This window comes from Thermobia domestica, chromosome 11, assembly GCF_964235325.1.
Source record: "Thermobia domestica chromosome 11, izTheDome1.hap1.1, whole genome shotgun sequence".
Classification (NCBI taxonomy): Eukaryota; Metazoa; Arthropoda; class Insecta; order Zygentoma; family Lepismatidae; genus Thermobia; species Thermobia domestica.
In genome coordinates, this window is record NC_137464.1 from 247,576,907 (window position 1) to 247,597,062 (window position 20,156).

General features: G+C 36.2%; 1 protein-coding gene across 3 annotated transcripts in view; it reads right to left on the bottom strand.

Annotated features, from left to right (window-relative positions):
• Positions 1 to 4,996: 4,996 nt before the first annotated feature.
• The window catches only part of drk (growth factor receptor-bound protein 2 drk), a 34,310-nt gene continuing 19,150 nt past the window's right edge, over positions 4,997 to 20,156 (bottom strand). For all 3 annotated transcript variants that reach the window (XM_081731946.1, XM_081731948.1, XM_081731949.1), the window contains exons 4-5: positions 15,613 to 15,778; positions 4,997 to 8,571 (exon numbers count right to left, since the gene is read on the bottom strand). In XM_081731946.1, coding sequence (XP_081588072.1) covers positions 8,398 to 8,571; positions 15,613 to 15,778 — 340 coding nt within the window. In that variant the 3' untranslated portion in view covers positions 4,997 to 8,397. The remainder of the gene's footprint in view (positions 8,572 to 15,612; positions 15,779 to 20,156) is intronic.

Consider the following 20,156-nt stretch of genomic DNA (forward strand, 5'->3'; position numbering starts at 1 on the left):
AAGTAGGAATGCTTTCAAAGTTTTGGCTGGAAATCCAACCGGAAAACATCCATTAGGAACACCTAGACGGGATAGAAGGACAATATTAAGATGAATCTCACAGAAATAGAAATACAAAGTAGAAACTGGATTCAGTTGGGTAAGGACAGAAGGCATTGGAGAGGTTCTATGAATACGGCATTGAACCTCCGGATTCAATATTGACCCTATTCTAAGTATTCCATTTCCTTGGAATCGTACTTCCTGTAATGCAGCGATGTTCACTGTTTTTAACCAGCTTCTCTCTCAATAATAATAGTTTTTCGGGTTTGTTTACGGTCCTAATGTTCCGCGTGACTTATATCCTTTTTCTCTTCTCATTATCCTCTTTTTCTGCTGTTCCGATTCCAAATTTTCATTTTAATTTCGAAGCTGGGTTATTGTACCTGCAACAATCCTTTTATGAGTTTTACGCTTAACCCCTAACCTGAAGTATCAAGATTTTCTCTCTTAATCGAATTGACCTGTGACTGTTTATTCGTCAGGTCATTCCTGCTTATTTCGCAGCTTAACCCTATATCTGAGGTACTTTCAACTATGCGCAATACGTTGATACGCACGGTCGCATCCGCGGGCGTTTTTGGTCCCGGGCATGGCAAACCAACAAAGAAAAAAATCGCCGAATTTCTCTAGGAAGTTGGTGATTAGGGAGCATCCACCTTACAGTTCAGACCTGTCCCCCAGTGATTACCATATTTTGGTCCATTGTAGTAGTCCCTGGCAGGACACTGAAGAGCGGAACATGAGTCCATGATAAGCCGGAGCCCTTCTACACAGTAGGAATCGAAAAACTTCTGGTAGTGTGTGACCAAGTGCCTCAACAAATGCGGTATGTGGAATCATAGGCAAAGGAACGTTGTGTAAATCTTATTTTCTGTTTATAGGACTTGTAATCTCGCAATAATTCAGTGGGTGCAAAGATTTTTCAATTTTTCGTCGAATACTGGAAAATAAATGAAAATGGCTGTTTTCCACATTAGTTGTTCTCATATGCCACTTGGAAGTAAGAAGTCCGCAGCATGTAGCTTTCAGATGATACACTACAGTACGTATAAACATCAATGGATGGGCGAATCATGACGTACTTCCGGGATTTTTTGTTCTCTGTGGATTCCAACGATGTGTTACATATGAAACCCAAATTGGATATATTTTGGGCTGACCTCTAAACCTTTAAATGAGAGAACTGTATTTGCGTTTCAGTTTCTAGATCTTCAAAGAATAAACAGAATAATAAAAGTCCTGCGTGAAAATACAGAAGGCTATTCCACGTAAGTTTGATCAAGCAGAATGGTCAGGCGTTGATTGATGATTTTTAGTTTAACGTCCCGTTCAGCAGCGAGGCTATATGAGACGTGGACCTACTGATTAACGTGGAATCCGAACCACATGAGCTCCCGCCGGGAATCGAACCCGGATCTCCCACACCAAAGGCGCGTACGCTAACCGCTTAGCCACGAAGAAGCTCAATGGTCAGGCGTGTCTGTCAGTGTAGTGTGAGCTAAGAGCGTGTTTTCGTATTTTATCGCTGGAACGAAAATGTCGCCAAGGCTGAGTCGCTTTTGGAAGAGTTACGTTGTAGTACTTTGCATTGCAAAGTTTAATGTTTCAATCTTTGATCAGGAACTAGCGTATGAGCAAGTGTTGTGACATTACTTGACTATACAAGAATGTGACTTCTAAGTGTAAGGATTTTAAGGATTTCGTGGCCCCAGTGTTTGGTTCTCCAACAAAAGGTAGAACACAGCCATCAGCATGCAAATGAAACTTCGCAGAATAGCCAGATCCAAACACAGATGTTGATTCGTCTAAATTTGTCATTGGAAACTCAACTGCACCTTTCGCCAAAGACTGAATCTCGAAAAGTTGTTCAAGGCAAGCCTCTTCGATACCCACCGACGGGAACACAAGTGTAACACTCGAAAGCTGTACTGTCCGCAGCAAAAAAACTTGCAACATGAGCATGTAAGTTTATTGTGAAACGGCGAAGTTTTCGCTCCAAAATAAGTGTGCAGGGAAGGACACGGAGGTTTCTCCTGGCGTGATTCGTGGCACTTAGACGTTATGTTCATTCCCTGCGCTGTTAGGCTTAGTTTCACAATAAACTTACATGCTCATGTTGCAGGTTTTTTGCTGCGGACTATACAAACGGCACCTGGCAAACTAAATGCATTGCTTCACTACATTGGATGAAGAATAGATACATCTTTCTAACTGTGACAAGAGCCATCACGCACAGAAAGAAATGAAATGAAATCTAAGTTTCACGTCCCACGGTTAAAGAAGACGATGATGAGAAATGAATGAAATGGTGGAATGAAGAAAATGGGAGGAATTAGGAGAACCCCAAAAAGAGCCACGCACGCGGTGTTTGCCCACCACAAAGTTCACTTGGCAAGCTGGAATCGAACCCAAGACCCCATGCACCAGAGGTGAACGCTCTACCACTGAGCCACCGAGGTCCCCATCAAGTAAAGAGATAAAGACACAAAGCGCTTCTCGAAGTAAGTCCAAGCATGCGAAAAAGCCTTCCGAAAGGGTTCAAGGTGGTTGCCGGCTACTGAAGATTCGCATGACGAAGAATCCTAAAATTAACTCTCAGTACTACTAGATGATGATCCTGAAACCGATCTACAAGCAGGAGCTATCAGAAATGTACGAAGATGATGACAACATGGCCCGCATCTATAAAGAAAAAGCTTCAACATACATATCAATAACGTCTCTAGTATTCTATCAGGATATGAAAAAGGCTAATGAAGATAACTCTGAAGTATCCTGCCCTAAGTCCAATGGGCTCTTGTGGAGTTGAACTGCTTAAAAGGACTTTCGGCAAGAAACGTTGCAACTGAGTGTACTTTGGTAAGCTGTAAAAGAGAAATGGAAACTACGCTGCCAGGCCATCTTTCGGAAGGAGGAGGAACAAAACATTGCCGCCATGGATTTCCATAAACTATTTGGTAAGCACAATTCGGTCATATATATACACACGGAGCAGTTTCTGTAAATGTATAACACACACTGGCCTGTGCTTGTTTTTCCTATCACTCATCGTTCGGAATCGAAAATGTAACTTTTGGAATTTTGCACCATCCTGGAAGTAACGAAATGACTTGATTCATTCATTGGCGTCAAGTGGCAACACGCATTTAAAGATTGATATAGTGAAATTATTTGGGTTTTAAGTGACACAGTCCAAAATAAAAAATGAGACTTGGATTTTTGTAATCATTTTGAACGAACTTCAATTCACTCCAGAATACAGTCACAGAACCTAACTAACTCTTAATTTTCCCTATACGTTATAATGAAACTGACTTTTTGCACAGTGCACATTTTAATAGCAATTAATATCTTTGGCATGACAGTGATTAAAAGAGTAATAAAATACGGACTCTGTTCAGTATGAACCTCTAAAGTGCAAAGAGCATCCTAGGGTGATACAAACAATATAAATTGCTGTCACTGAATGATTAGAAACAAGTGATGTGAACGTAATTATTTCAAAGAACGACGATTTTAAACTTGAACACACATTAAGCTACACTTCTCAGTTGTCTTATATGAATTTCTTGGTTAAAATTTTAGTAAACATCTGATACCTCAAAATTAGGAACCAAACTCCCCATTTCACGTGTACAGCTTCCTCATTTCGCTGAACAGCTAGTGTGTGTACTCACCTTTGGTATCGAAGACCCTAGTTCAACTGACTGAACTTAAGATCCTTTTTTCAGCATCATTATACGAGACTGGATCAGAACCACTCACATTTATTTCCGAGTCTAGTATATCGGAAATCGAACGCACAACATTCTCGTCCACTATGTTTACAAGTTGACAGTCTGTGCTCAAAAAGTGACGTTAACCCCCAAATAAATACACAAATAAGTAAGTGCACAATTGCTCATTACTGTATACCAGTGGTTCTCAACTTAAAAAAGGGGTCTGATAGGAATTATCACATCCTTTTGCCAGCGACCCCCTTATAATTTCTGGTTCGTCAATAAGCTTGTGTGGGATTTTTAATATACTTATTGCGGAGATCTCATGATATCCATATATTTCTATAATAATAGAATCCACTTCTTGTATATAGTGGATACAGTAACTTCCCTAAAAGCGAACGGATTAAAACCAAATTTTGTCAGTTCATTCATATTACAAATATCGAATCCGATCCGTTGTACTGTTGCAAAATGGAGGCCGTCTGAAAGTTTTAAAAGTTCGTAACATCCTTAATTTTGGGTCATACGATAAAAAAAAAGTGATTTCTAATTTTGGTAATATTATATATATATATATATATATATATATATATATATATATATATATATATATATATGACAGCTGTCAAAATTAATGGAATATTGTGCGTCACGAAGATTGAACCGGACATTGTCGCACTAGTGAAATCACACTATATTCCGGTCTCATTAGCTTTCAATTTTAATTGTATTTTAATATGAAGGTTTTGTCGCATTTATATTTTTCTCGTATTTCAAAATGCAGTTATCATTAGTTTGATCTCGTACCTGTTTCGTTTAAAAGTAATTTTTAAACAACTCTGCACCTGTTGAAAATGTTTAGTAGACCTATTTTTTTGTTGTTCTCAACAGTTATGTATAAAAATAGAAAGTATGCCTATCAGAATAAAATTCAAAATAATATTTAAAAATATTTTCCGGTATTAGATTCTAATTATCTTTGCCTCTTCCGCTTATCTTCGCGACCCCCAGGTTGTGAGAAACACTGCTGTATAGTATTTCGTGGTTAGTGTATCAAGAAAATAACATTGAGGTGGTTTGTATTGCCAAATACAATTAACTTTTTGGTTATTTCAGTAAATAACGGTTCTGAGGCACCATATATTTCAGAAGAAGAAAGAAAGAATGTAGTAAAAAATAAAATTTATAAGTCTTATTGAAGTGAAGCTACAAACAGAAAGAAAAAAATAATAAAAAGTTCATTGTAAGTTTAATTTTTAGTAACACTTTGAGCATACATGTGCGCCAACTTATAAAGTACTTCGAAGTACAAATACCTTGTAATATATGTATCTAAATCAACCAATGTACAGTATATATATATTACGTTTTGCATGATTCATAGTGCAGCAGAAAGGTAGAACGTAATTCACAAGGCATAAATATCGATGGCTTGTCAGTTTTTTTTTTTCTCTTATTTTTATGATTAGTTCACAAACTACTTCTCAACTATATTTATATGCTATATACCACATTGCTTATTATTACTATTATTATTATTATTATTATCTGGAGGTAATGCGTTTTAACACAAAAAAAGCACTTTATAGAACAGTTAACAATAATACATTTTACATCACAAAATATTTTCTGTGCAAGATCAATCTTAGTTTCAAGACACGTACATATACCCCATAAGGCTACGAAGTAGCTCCATTAACAATATTAGAAATTACATGTAAAAATGTGTACACACATTTTTTTTTATTCTTCTAGATCAAATACATATAGCAGTGTGACCAGCACACAGCTCAAAAACAAAAGCTTTTTGTTTGTTTTTTACATTTTACTGTAAATTATTAAGCTCACTGGTAATTTTTTTTTTTTCTTTTCGGATAATTCGCATAAAATTTTCCATTGTTATCGATTTTGGTGTTATTACTCCATGTTTATTCCATGACTCTTGTTCTGTTCTAGTTAGATTCTAAATTGGACCCATACGTATTACAAAAAAAATTCTGACGCAAAACCAATTCGTATTTATCATACAGCTATGCCAAATAACTTGTCACTTATCCCACACACACTGAGGACTATATGAGACTAATCACAAAGTTTCGCAGAGTAACGGCAGAAACTGCTAAAGTTCTAAGTTGTTTATATTTTTGCAGAATGTATAACGTGCATACATGAAACCATACCTATCTGACACATGTGCATATTCCTTCAACATGAATATATGATTGTTCTGTCGAAGCTGATTTAATTCCAAAAGAAAGAGAAAAAAAAAACTACTCTGTATAATACAAAAAAAAAAAAAAAAAGTCGGAAAAATAGGAAGAATTGAGGGAAGACTTTATTTATATGATTATGTACACTGGGAGTTCTGCAGATAGTTTTCACATCATGATACGGCAAATTGCATATTCTCATCCTGTTTACAGATACCTAAACGTAGGTATACTTAACTACAAAAAGTACCAGCTATGAGCACGAAACTAAATAGTGCAACCAAATGAAGACAGAGAAAGTTATTTTTATTAAACAATGATCAGTACGTGCGTCATATTGTTTTTAATTATTATTATTATATTTCGGGACGCATTTTTATTTATGAAACGAACGATTATTTAATATTACTTAAGATATTTTCAGTGAAGGCTATTGAAGGAGGTCGCATCGGTATAAAATACAATTTTAACGCTCCAAGTTACAGAGAGGAAACTACTTAGGGTCAATTTTTTTATTATTTCTTCCCTTACCTTGTAGTGATAAAATTGAGATTTTTTATCAATTTAACTTCCTTGAAGACCATTACTGGATATTTAACAAATATCAGAAACTATACATTGAAGAACAACGCCAACTGTCAGAATAGTATTCCGAATGTATTGCTCTAAAGCACTATAATAGTATGTAACGAGGCAATTGCAGTGTTAATTAAAACTATTCTCAGCAAGAAACAAAAAAAAAATTAACAAATACTTCTCACATGGCTTTCGTCTTCCTATCAAGCGACTTATACTACATAAATCCGAAGATTCCAAGATAGGATACAAGAATGTACTAGAAGCTCTTTTTCATGAACTACAATTTCTCTGCCATCTGCTACACGGTTCGTTTCCGAGACAGTTTCAGCATGTACCTTTAAATCTGTCTTTATCATATGAAAAACTATCTGCAACATCCCGCACAAGATGAAGTAGTAGAAACTTACTTAATATTAAATTCATATTACGCACGTCAAAATGACTTCATAACGAGTGTAAAATATCTTTCCTTTTTATCAATCCTTCTCAACTACATCTGCCAAATTGACATACTATTCATTTTTCAAGTCTTACAATCTTTTTTTTTACCTTTCTGCATCACACTCGGATCGGATCTTTCCAGAAAACAGAAGAAAAACATACAAAATATAATTGAAAAAGCAGTAGAAAACAAAAGACAAATAAGATGACAAAAGACTTTTTTTTTGATTAAAAGAAATCTCAAAAAATTGAAACCAACATATATATATCTATTTATATATACACACGATATCATCCTAAATTATACAAAAGGCTACGTACAGAGACATCGGAAACTTACATCGAGAAGTAAACATGTGAACCACTTTACTTATGTGCTTGCATATGTATTGTAAATGAATGAATGGATGAAATGAAATGAAAAAAAAAAAAAAAAAAAAAAAAAAAAACTTCCTATTGAAGTCACGAAAAAAAAAAAAAAAAAAAAACATTGCATTTGCACTAAGTGAAAACTTTCTCAATGAAGAGTAGATTAACCAATTAATCGCGGGAAAAAAATGCATATAATCGGTTTCCAGTCTTTTAAAGAAACAAAAACTTGGAATATAACTCAAAAATAACGAGTCGCTCTTACTCAGCATGTTATCATCACACACAGTGTCAGTCAGTCATTCTTTCAACTACCCCACCAAGATGTAGTAAGGTTAGATATTATGACAATACTGTTATTACAATTACACCAACTGTTAAAAATTATTTGAAGCAGCAGATATTCCTAAATATATATATTTTCGTCTTACAGAACTAATTTTCTGCTGTAATTATTTTTAGGCAATATCCAGAATATATTAATTAATCATTCTACTAGAAGCCAGCGTAATTTGTTAAAATAAACTTCTCTATAACGGAAAAAAAAATACGAAATATTACAACAATAACAACTACAAATGAAGTACAACCTATGGTAATAAAAATGCTGGCAATATATGTACATCTTATAAATTTATCACTACATAAAGAAACTATACCAAAGGAAAAACAAAAGCACAAAGCAACAGCATTCACACTTAAAAAAAAAAAATACTCTGGTACTCATTAGCTTCGGCATCTTGTATTTGTACGAGAAAAAAAAAAGCAATTACGAGATAAAGAATTCAATCCACCTTCATTTCCTTATTTAAAATACAGTCTACACAATTATCTTGTATCATCTTCGTACGACAAGCACAGCAGCAAGGTAACCACGTAATAGGCAATTCAAATGTCCCATAAAGTTTATACAATTGCACATACACAACTTAAGCTCAACGGAGAACCCTGATATCGCACCTTTCTGTTGTCATCGTATTACAAATAAGCACTTTCTTTTTCCCTCCCATTTTCTTCTTAAGTAAGTCTTCATTTTATGAATGGTATGGAGTGACGTACGTTGCTGGAAAAAGGCCTTTACGAGAACCAATCTCTCCATGCCACCAATGTTGGTCCGAGCGGTCAGTGACTGTTATAACATCTCCTCGCTTAAATTCCAACTCTCCTGGCTCCTGAGGTGTGAAATCGTACAAAGCTTGAACCAGGCACTGAAAAATAAACAAGGAATAAAAAATGTGATTAAACTAAATTGACTTGCAAATCTTGAAATTATACACGAAACTCCTGTCAGAATTTATAATTGCTGATTCATATTTCATATGTACAGAGTGCCAGAACAAAATAACCACACCTAGGGATAGGAAAATTTAAAATAAACGGATGAAAAAAAAAAAGAAAGAAAAGAAAGATATGCACATAACGACGGAAATTTAAGAACATTTATTCTATTTTGTGAATATGTTCTATTCTGTTTTCTTCTTTCATGTGTCTAGGCCAACTGGAGTCTAAGGTAAGAACATTAGAAAATTCTGGTAATCCTGTGAATTATGTATTTAAAAAAAAAAAAGTCCCTTTACCAACCTTAAAAAAACAAAAAAAGCCTAACCTTAAAGTGCATAATTAGATTAGTATCCTAAAGGCTAAAGAAAATATCAGCGCTATCCAGAAAGATACATTTCGGTGGGGTGACCGCCGCCATTCTGTGCAGGGACTTCCGCCCGTTCAGTGCGCATCCAACTGTAGACGAGTAAAGTTCGTGCTGCTTCTGCTCTGTTCATAATACACTGTTAACATGAGTGCTCCGATTGAAAATACTGCCAGTTGTGAACTGAGGTCGGTCATATGATTTTTGTTTGATGAAAAACACTAAACCGACTGACATTTACGCTAAAGATGTGGTGGGTGAAAGTAGAGTGAGGCGCTGGTGCCTCGTAGTTAAAGATGGCTGCATAGACATTCACGATGAAGACCGAAGTAGGCAACCGAGCATTGTAGCATATCAACTGGTCGCAGAAACAATGACAAGATTCGTGAAAATCGCCGTTTTACGATAATAGAGCTCCCGCTTAAGTTTCCGCAAATTTCAGGGAGCCTATTACATGAAGTTCTGACTCAAAACTTAGGCTACCTTAAGTTTTGTGCAAGATCGGTTCCGAACATTCTGACTGAGGAACACAAAACTCAGTGGATGGCAGCCGCCTTGACATTCTTTGAGGCCTATAACAAAGATAGCAATTCCTTTATTGATCCCATCGTTACTGGGGACGAGCCTTCGGTTAAGCACATTAATTGTGAAACAAATCCATGAGTAGGGACGCACCAGTTGGTCAAAAAAAAACAAAGAAAATTCTTGCAAACCATGTCTACTACAAGAAAACTTATGGCTACTGTGTTTTAGGATAGGGAATGTTACCACTAGTCGACTTTTTAGAACGTGCTTCAACAATTACCGCTGAAAAATATTGTGAAACATGACGAAAGTCGCGAAAAGCAATAAAAAAGAACGCTGCGAAAAACAGTGCAAAAGTCCTGTTGTTTCATGATAACGACCGTCCGCACTCTTGTCCAAGTGGACTCAGGAACTCTTACAAGCCTTTCATTGGGAGGTTTTCGACCATCTGCAATGTAGCCCGGATCTCGCATAAAAGATTACCACATGTTTCCCCATATGGAAACCTGGTTAGCAACGTAGTGCTTTGATGAAGAATCAGTCTTTCAGGTAGCGTGCAGGAATGGTTGAGGCTACAGGTGCCAACTTTTTGCGACAAGGTTGTTCATCGGCTAACTTTGTGCGGTGACCGTCGATTCGTAACTTATACAATAAAACTGCCTACTTGTCTTCTTTCTATTTACAAAATGAATAACCCTCATATTTTCACAATTAAGTCTCGATTTAGATAAACTAACTGTTCCACGTTTAACTATTTTTTTTAAAAAAACTTGTGCAGCAACTAATTTGCAGTTACACAAATATTAATGCTCAAATCTAAATATGAGGACCACCTTTGTCCTATTTTTACGAGGGGTGATCGGAAAGTAAGGTTTACACAGCCTCAGGTGAAATGTGTGTATATATTTCATTCAATCAAAACAGTCATCAAATAGTAAATACATTATTTATTTTTCGACAGTCTCCATATCGGTTGAAGCATTTGTGGCATCGTGGGATGTGTTTCACCTCCTCGTCTGAAGCGAAGCGATGACCTCCTAAGTGCTGCTTCAAGTGCGGAAACAAGTGGAAGTCGCGATCCTCCTGTTGCCCTGAATCAGCTCCTCCACGCGAGCTGTGTTCAAATCTGTTGATGCCGTGCTGGGTTGGTCACTGCGCTCCTCGTCGGTGATGTCTTCTCTATTCAGCCGCAAACTTTCGATACCATTCTGTGACATGCTGATGAGACGTTATAGTTTCTCCGTAAACCTTTACCAGCTGCCGGTGAATTTCAGCCTCGGGTACATGTTTTGTCTACAGAGATAAAATAACCGAGCGGACTTCTTCGCGGGACCAGTTTTCCAAACGAGTCGCCATTTACGTTTACATACAAGTAGCGCCTTTGGTGGCGGATGGCTGAAACTGCACAGTTACCAACTCCATGTATTAAAATTACCACACACTCCTCATTATCCTTTAACAGACGACACTCCGGAAATATATTGGCCTTGTAAACTTAGTTTCTGATCCTCCCTCGTATACTGAAAATGCAGTTTTTTAAACTGCAATTAAATTGTCACAATAGTTTTAAATTTGCAAATCACATGCACGCTAGCGCTATCTATTAGCCTTTGACATGCACAGTAGGTAGTGACACCTATTAGCGCCACTGTTAATCCTTAGGAATTAGCGTTACACACAAACTGAGACGTTCCCCTTTCATAATAAGAATTATGATAGCTTCTTGTTACGCACGGGGTTTAAGAAAATGGAACAAATAATCCATATTTTCAATTTTATTCGCGAATCGCGGGCTACCATTTTGACGTCACTTATTTTAAACAAAGAAATTCCAAAATCACACACACATACAAACTTATTTTCGAACATGTCGTTGTGAACAAGACTGGTGACTACAACGAAAATCTAAAATTAGAATGATTTTTGAAGTTTGTACTTCCGATTTTGTACTCTTAGGGAGCTCTAAAACATCACACATACTATGATGCAATTCCAAACATTCACATAATGTTTTTCCTGACGTACAATCAAAATCAAATCAGTCTTAATCTACATACGAGGGCTGTCCAGAAAGTAGATTACGTTTTCGTCTGTGTCCGCTAGGGGCGGGGCTAGCGCGGCCATCTTGGGGTCAGAGCGTTGCGCAGCTCAGTCGGCATCTAGCCGTGCTAGTGAGAGGTTCGTGCTGTGCTCCGTTAAGATACTGTGACGGTTTGAAATGTCTGCGTTAATTGAAAATCCCGCGAGTTGCGAGGTGCGTGCAGTAATAAGGTTTCTGACAGCAAAAAACTGTAAACCGATAGAAATCTATCGGCAGCTGTGTGAAGTGTATGGGGACAACATTATCACTGAAGGTGGAGTGCGACAGTGGGTCATAAGATTTAAAAATGGCCGAACCAATGTTCACGACGAAGATCGAAGTGGGAGACCCAGCAAAGTGACTGCCGAACTTGTCGAAAAAGTCGATGTTAAAGTCCGTGAAAATCGAAAGTTCACAATAACGGAACTTTCTTTGAGTTTTCCACAAATTTCGCGAAGTTTGTTGCACGAAATCATCAGCGAAAAGCTTGGTTACCACAAGTTTTGTGCAAGATGGATTCCAAAAATCTTGACAGAGGACCACAAAAATCAGCGAATGGCTGCAGCGTTGCACTTTTTGGACGCCTACAATAAGGATGGTGACTCTTTACTCGATCGCATCGTTACTGGTGACGAAACATGGGTGAAGCACGTGAACTGTGAAACGAAATTGCAATCAATGCAGTGGGGGCACACAGGTTCTCCCCAAAAACCCAAGAAATGCATGCAAACAATGTCGGCAAGGAAGATGATGGCGACTGTTTTTTGGGACAGAAAAGGTGTGATTTTGGTGGACTTCCTGGAAAGAGGCACTACAATAAACTCTCAAAGGTATTGCCAAACTCTGCAAAACCTCAGAAGAGCAATTCAAAACAAGCGCAGAGGAATGTTGAGCTCTAAGATCTTGTTGATTCACGACAACGCCCGGCCCCACACGGCAAATGTCACGCGTGAAGTTCTTGAATCTTTTCAGTGGGAGTTGTTTCCTCATCCGCCGTACAGTCCCGACCTGGCACCGAGCGACTTCCACCTATTCCCAGCAATGAAGAAGTGGCTGGCTATGCAGCGTTTTGATGACGACGAACAGCTGCAAGAAGAGGTAACGAAGTGGTTGAAGTCGCAGGCGGCCGAATTTTTCGACGAAGGAATTTCCAAGCTCGTACATCGCTACGATAAATGCCTTAATTTGAATGGTGACTATGTCGAAAAGTAGTATTTGTGTGTGGCTTTCATCTGTATATAATAAAATTTGTTTCCTATACTTTGTTGATTTTTTATTCCAAAACGTAATCTACTTTCTGGATAGCCCTCGTATGTGAATTCGTACCCACTTCTGTAACCAACAATAGTGTACACGGGTCTCTCTCAGGCCTCATGGTTAAACGAAATGTTAATTGGACAAGGCCTCAAGTATAAATGATAAAATGTTAATTGGCCAAAGTTGGGCTCTTCCCACATTTGATGCTGTTTTGCCTTTGAATACTGTCAAAGTTTTAGCAAGTATTTTTTATAAATACAGAGGAGCCTGCATTAAACGACATAAAAATATACACGTTTTAGAGAGAGTTGTGATATTCCAAATTTCAGAGATTCAAATATTCTTTCCGCTGCTGAATACCGACATTACGACAATTCCTTATCGACCATGGTATGGTGAAGAAATTGTCAATGTTCCTGTTGAGAAGCGATGCACGAATCGGAAGCTGAATATTCCTTTCTGCAGCCAGTGTGCAGCACCCATGTAACCAGTTTTTGCATTTTTCTCATTGCGTGCAAAGTTTGAGGTCTGTCTCCTCGGTCAATTCATGAGGGCCTTCACGCGTATAAAGCGTTTAAATGCTGCTTATCGAAGCCAAATGGTCTTCAGGATCTCAGCAAATCGAAATGAAAATCTTTAAAAAACGTAAATTACTTTCAAGCTATAAATTCTCAAACATCTTTCGCATTTCCATGTAGGTTGAACATGAATCTCGAAGGAGGAACAGAAAATTTCTTATAAGAAAATAGTGCTCTATCTTATATGATTCGCTAAAGATTTTATGGAGTTATTTTTGTAAAAAATTAAATGAAACGAAATCTTCATTTTATGATGCTCTTAAGGCTAAGGGAGATGGATGATTAAGGCAAGTGAATAATAATGGAATTGGTGGAATGGCAGTGTGGGAGGAAACGGGATTACCCGAAAAACCAATAAACCAGGGTTGGCAAAACCATGGTTTTTATTGAAAAAACAAAAAAAAAAAAACGGTTTTTTGGTTTAAATAATTTGTTCTATATATTTACATTACATATGGACAGAAATAAGTTCGTTTCGCCTTGGTGTTATTATGCAACTACCGGGTTATGCTGGAAGGGGTTACAAAAGTCCGCTTCCCGGCTTACATCCGAGAGAAATTGTTCTCCATTTGCACTCGAAACCGGGACTAATTGATCACAAATGCTATGAGTCTGTAGACTCACTCACTCCTGATAAAAATACGTTGTACTGATCTTTACATACTTGTTAATATAATTGTCAAGAGTCATTTCAGGCCAAAAAGATAAAACAGATGCACAAGTGAAACCATTATGCAGAATTACATATAAATCGGGGAACTCCCGCCTTAGCCATTGGGAAAATCCAGTTATTACTTTAAATACAAAGCAAATACCGTTATTACTTTGCATATAAAATATTAAGGTCAACGTATCATAATCAGTACGCTAAAACTGAGGTAATAAATTACAAATTTAGTATGTAGATATCAATTCAATAAAATTAAAGCAAAGTCAAATCTAAGCTAATGTTGGAAGCTGCGTAGGCAGTCGATAAATTCTGCCAATGCCTTTCAATATATTTAAGCAACATTTGCTTCTTTATAAAACAACAGGCATTCAGGCAAACAGAAATATACAATTTGGTTTCGTTTCGTATGTTTAGACTTAACATCCTTACATAATACTGAAGTTATCAAGGAGAATAATTTCCCCTAAATTGATATCCGAACCGCACTTGAAAGAAGGGTTGTGGTTCGACCGAGAATTGAACATGGGACGCCTTGATTAAAAGGTGAAAAGGAGATAAAATTAATCCAGATTGTTTGATATGTGGAAACGTCACTATGAAGTTCACACGATTTAAAGCATTTTTTTTTTTTTTCATTTTTCTTTATTGGTTTAAACCAGCCAACCCTGCCACAAACGATGTCCACCTCGAACTTACTTGGCCGGGGATCGAACCAAAAAGGTAAGTGCTACGCCACTGAGTCACCGTTCGCCCGAGAGCTCTTTTTGTGTTGTGGAACAAGGTTTTCATTACGTAATTATAAATATATACAGGGTTTTCATAAAGTCTGGACGGATTTAATTTGCTTATAATTTTCATAAAAATGCTCATAATGAAATCAAATAAAGTGCAAACGGTAGCGGAAGGATTAAATTTTTACTTGGCAACACTGTTAGATAAGCGGCAACTCTGAACACGTTGAGAGAGGGAGAGGGAGGGCAAGGGTCAGTTTCTTATCAAATTCCATCCATTGTTGTTTCAATGTTGACTGTTAAAAGTAAGTTGTAAGCTGTATTGGTGTGTGTGTCTTTTAAAGAAATAAATAAATGAAAAACTCCTCTGAGAAGAATAAATAAATGAAAAACTCCTCTGAGACTCACGGCGGAACGCTGTGAGTGGATTCCAGCGCCGCCTACGCGAATGTGTGGACGTAAATGGCGCCCAGTTGGAGGTGTGGCGGTGAATGAACTGAGCTGGTGCAGATTAGAGGTAAAAATTTAATCCTTCCGCTACCGTTTGCACTTTATTTGATTTCAATATGAGCATTTTTATGTAAATTATAAGCGAATTAAATCCGTCCAGATTTTATGAAAACCCTGTATTACAACCTAATAGTACAGATTCCTGAAAGAAGTTAAAATGAAGACTGCAACTTTTTCGGAAAATATTTGTACGATATTATTATTATTATTATTATTTAAAAAAGCTATAGCAACACTTAAACATTCTACTTACCTCTTCAGGTATCATATCTCTCAGCTTCACATCCTGGGATCGAGATACTGAAGCTGTGCGATGATATTCAACCAATTCGTTCAAACTATTAAATTTTACTACCCACAGAAAAAATTTACCCTGGGCATCCCTCAACACTTTAAAATGTTGGACACCATCGGAACATCTAGATAAGAAAGAAAAAAGTACATTGTACTAATTGTCAATTTACAAGAACAGTATGAAAAACACTAAGTTTGAATCTCTCAACATTTCATACAATATTGAGAAAGAACCCAAAACCTACAACAACTGTTATTATTGCGCTGCCATCAGTGAAAGTGCATCCATTCCATATAAATTATTTTGTTAGTAACGCAAGATTGCAATGATTTCAAGTTAATGCAAAAACCTTTCTCATGAAGGAAAATGGAACTACTGTACACCTTTTCCAGACTTTTATGATTTCATTAGCATGTTTATTGTGCTAGGCGAGTCGTAGGCCGGTGCTAAACTTGAGGAGCGGGTGACACGGAAGTGTTTATTGGAACAATCCATACATTCGAGTACACGGCGCACGATCACTCAGGTTATGTTTTCGAACTGATACGGCTGAATTGGGTAGTCAGCTACTTTACCCTATGAATCTCCGAATACGACGCTCCTCCCAATAATCAACTTTGTGCCATCTTGTCCACTTTTGCTGATCGTTCGTCACCTAGTCCTGTTGACACCAGTCTTGATACACTACCATTGCAGTTCCGTAGCTATCCACTACCATGGTCAGAATTGTGACACCACAGGTTTTTATTTAAAACCCAACCCAGTAAAACCTTGTTTCATTAAATTTTGTACGTACATTTAAACCTGTATTCCTACTTAAAATACCACATTAGTGTCCATGTTCTATTGTACACTCATGTCCAAAATGATTGTCGCATATCTATAACTGTCTTCTTGTAAGAATATAATTTGATAATGATTTTGTAAAGTACTTTTAATACTGAGATACTATGTGTATAATCGGGAAATGTATTTTTGTGATAAATTTCGTAGGAAAAGAATTATAAATACGACAGTTATGATGAGTAAAATAAAATATTGCTAAATGGACAAGAAGATTTTATTTTTGTTTTATTGTTGTTCTTTACAACTCTTTTGACATGAAATTTGCCACATACATGTCTTAGCCGATTATACACATACTAACATTATAAGGAATACCGGGCAAATTCGCTATCAAATTATATTCCTACAACAACATATTTATAGATATGCGACAATAATTTTGGACATGAGTGTACATATAAAATTATGGGAATTTGTTTTGTATTGTTCAAACGGAATCCATGAAGTCTCATCTGCGTTTCGTATTTACCATCAAACATTCCACGCAAATACTTCTCAAGGTTAGAAGCAAAAGATAAGAAAAAAGTTTTATTAAATGGACTTGTTTAAAAAAACAAAACGTCGGTTTGTTTGGAACTGAAATGTTGGATTATTTTTTTTAAATTCATTTCCAGATACCAATTTGCTTTCTTACAGCAGATTTTGCGATTAAAGGACCTAAATAACATACGATAATTGTACTATACGTCACACACTCCACCAGATACGCAAGAACTCAGGAATTTCACTCTCTCCTTACTAAAGCAACTCTTTTTCGTTTGTGTGTGTTTAATTACTCAAGTGCAGTATTGAGAAAATAACGGTAATATTTATTAATAATAATAATAATTTAATGAAGACTTGTATTGTCTTTGATTCAAATTATGGTACAGTAGACATCCGATAATCCGGTACGTTCGGGACTTGGCCAATGCCGGATTACTGAAAATAGCAGATTATCGGGCAGTGTCTCCCACGATCGCTGAACTCTAAATCGCAGATTAAATACAACTGTAACATATTTGGCAGCAAATGTTTAAAGGAACAACAGGATAATTTCAATTCAAATACAACCAAAACTTAATTTTAATTCTACATTTTAAAGAAAACAGAGTAATACAGAATTACTGTACTACTGTAGGTTTACAATAAACTGAGTAAAAAGCCCCACTACACCGGTGCCAGATCATCAGGTATTCTGGACTACTGGATGCCGAAAACTGACGAAAGTCTACTTTTATAAAATATATATATAAAAGTCTATATATAAAATTTGATTTGTGTATTTGTAACTATCACAAGAGAAGATTTTGTTTCGCTTTTAATCCAACTCTTTTTCATTTGTACGTCTGTAATTATCTAAATGTAGTGTTCAGAAAATAGATATACATCTTAAGTAATTTCTTTTTGTACGTGAAGTGTTTTCGATTTATAATTAACTGACAAATTTTATTGCTTGTTTGTACAAATACATGAATATGCACTAGAAAAGTAAAGGATGTAGTCACACTGCTTTTGTCCCAGATTATAGGTGAACATTTGTTATAGCGAATTTGATGGTACACGAACAAAGTTATTTATGCAGATTCCCAAATATTTATTCTTCTTTCAATGGCTCATAAAAAAGTATTTTAAGCTAATTCTGAAACTACGCGTGTACTGAGAAACGCCACTGAAGGAAGGTAATTATAAACACATTAAGGTTATTATTTCAATCTAAGTTCTGAAGTATATTTCTGGATTTTTTCTATCTTTCTTTTATTGTAAGCTTTTTTCATACGAATTTTAATCCCCCCCCCCCCCAAAAAAAAATGGGTACTTTTCGGCTCGGAAAAATTCCACCTACCGTGACCTGGGTGGGACATACTGCATTAACTCCCTTGTAATGTGCATCTTTTTGGCTGAACTTTGTTTACAAAATGAGAATGCGCACTAGAATAGGGAAAATAAATATCTTCTGCCAATACAGTGTTGCTCTTCAATACCGAAACAACAATAATTTCACCAATGTGTAATGAAGTGTTTTCTCGCTTGTCGTTGTTTACGCAACGTATTCACTAGAAAAGTCTTTCTGGTTTCAAATGTAAATCTGAGTGATTACTAGATTGAGTAGTGTAGTAATTTAGAAAAAAAAAAAAAAAAATAATAATAATAATAATCTCAATTTGAAACCCCTAAGTTCTTACTCTCAAGTGCTTATCAAACAAAATATTTTCCATAGTACACACACACACTTGATTAACATTTCTTGTGCAAATCGTCTGCACTTATTATCAATGTTTAATGTTACAACTACATAGCACAGAGTACGTCGCTTTCACTAGTTGACTAAAATGACAAAGTACAATGCTGTACTGATAAAAAATATTTTTCCAGTTAACCTTTGACACTATTTCAAATGTAGGACATTCTTATCCTACGCGTAAATTCAATGTTTAAATGCTGATAATTCTATACGACTTAAACACGAAAGTCATTACACAAACACTGCCTCTTCTCAGAACTCTAAAATTAATCTCAGCATGTTCATATAATACACAGATATTTATTCGAAATAGTTATCCAATGATTCTTTTCCAGACCAATTGCTTTTGTATAATGAACTACGTATCACCGAACTAAATATTACCTAGTATTAAACACAAAGCTCAATTGGCAGACGTCGTCGCACACTAGTCGCAAATAAAATACTCTATGTCCGTCACTTTCAATTCCATCGTATTATTTTTATATTCTTTACTTCTACTATAGTGGTAGTAGTATTAGTGGTACTGGTATAAGAATTCAAACAGCTTTATTTCACGATATCAGTCAATGTCAATAATCTTCATTCGGATGTCTTTGGTAGTTCTAGCTGATACATTACTGCAGCAGCCTCAACAATTTGTGCATTCCTAATTTTTTCGTGATCCTCTCACTTAAATACGCGCCTGACTATTAATCATTTTGGTATTATGATCAGATTCATTGAGATGCTTCTTCATCTCAAGTAGGAAATAATGTTTTCTCCAAACTCGCCATTACTGAGGTTTAGTGCCTGAGAAAGATCGTATTTCATTATACTTTCATAAATTCTCTTATCATTAAATAGTGGGATAAATAATGTATCCACTATATTCAGCTTTTCTCTCTCTCTCTCTCTTTCTTTCTTCTTGAATAGTCGACAAATTGTTACACACATATTCGATACCCAATAATAGATATATTATTGAGAAAAATGACCAAATATAGAAACTTCTTTATATTTCATAGCAAACGAAACGTTTCTTCGCTGTGGCTTTGGGTGATTTCGCTTTTGATTACGATAACTCTGAAAATAAACACCAACTCTGGAGTATTTACACTAATTTCTCTTACATATTATTTACGCTACAAGTTTTTTTAAACTATTTTATTTATTTAATGAAATTCCAGACATAGCCTGTGAGTCATTTTACACTGGAAAAGGAAATAAAAGAACATCGATCAGGGTTTATATTTGGAACGCCATCCCAGAGCGCAGCGATGATTAGCTTTAAGACACTTGAGGGCCACGACAAACCATACTTAGGGGCCAAGTAAATTAACAACAGGGCCATCTATTTCAAATCAACCAAAATAAAAGCAATTTAAAATTCACTGTCTCAGATTTTGATATTTTTTTGTACATTGAAAGGCATGTTTGAGAATAGTTATTT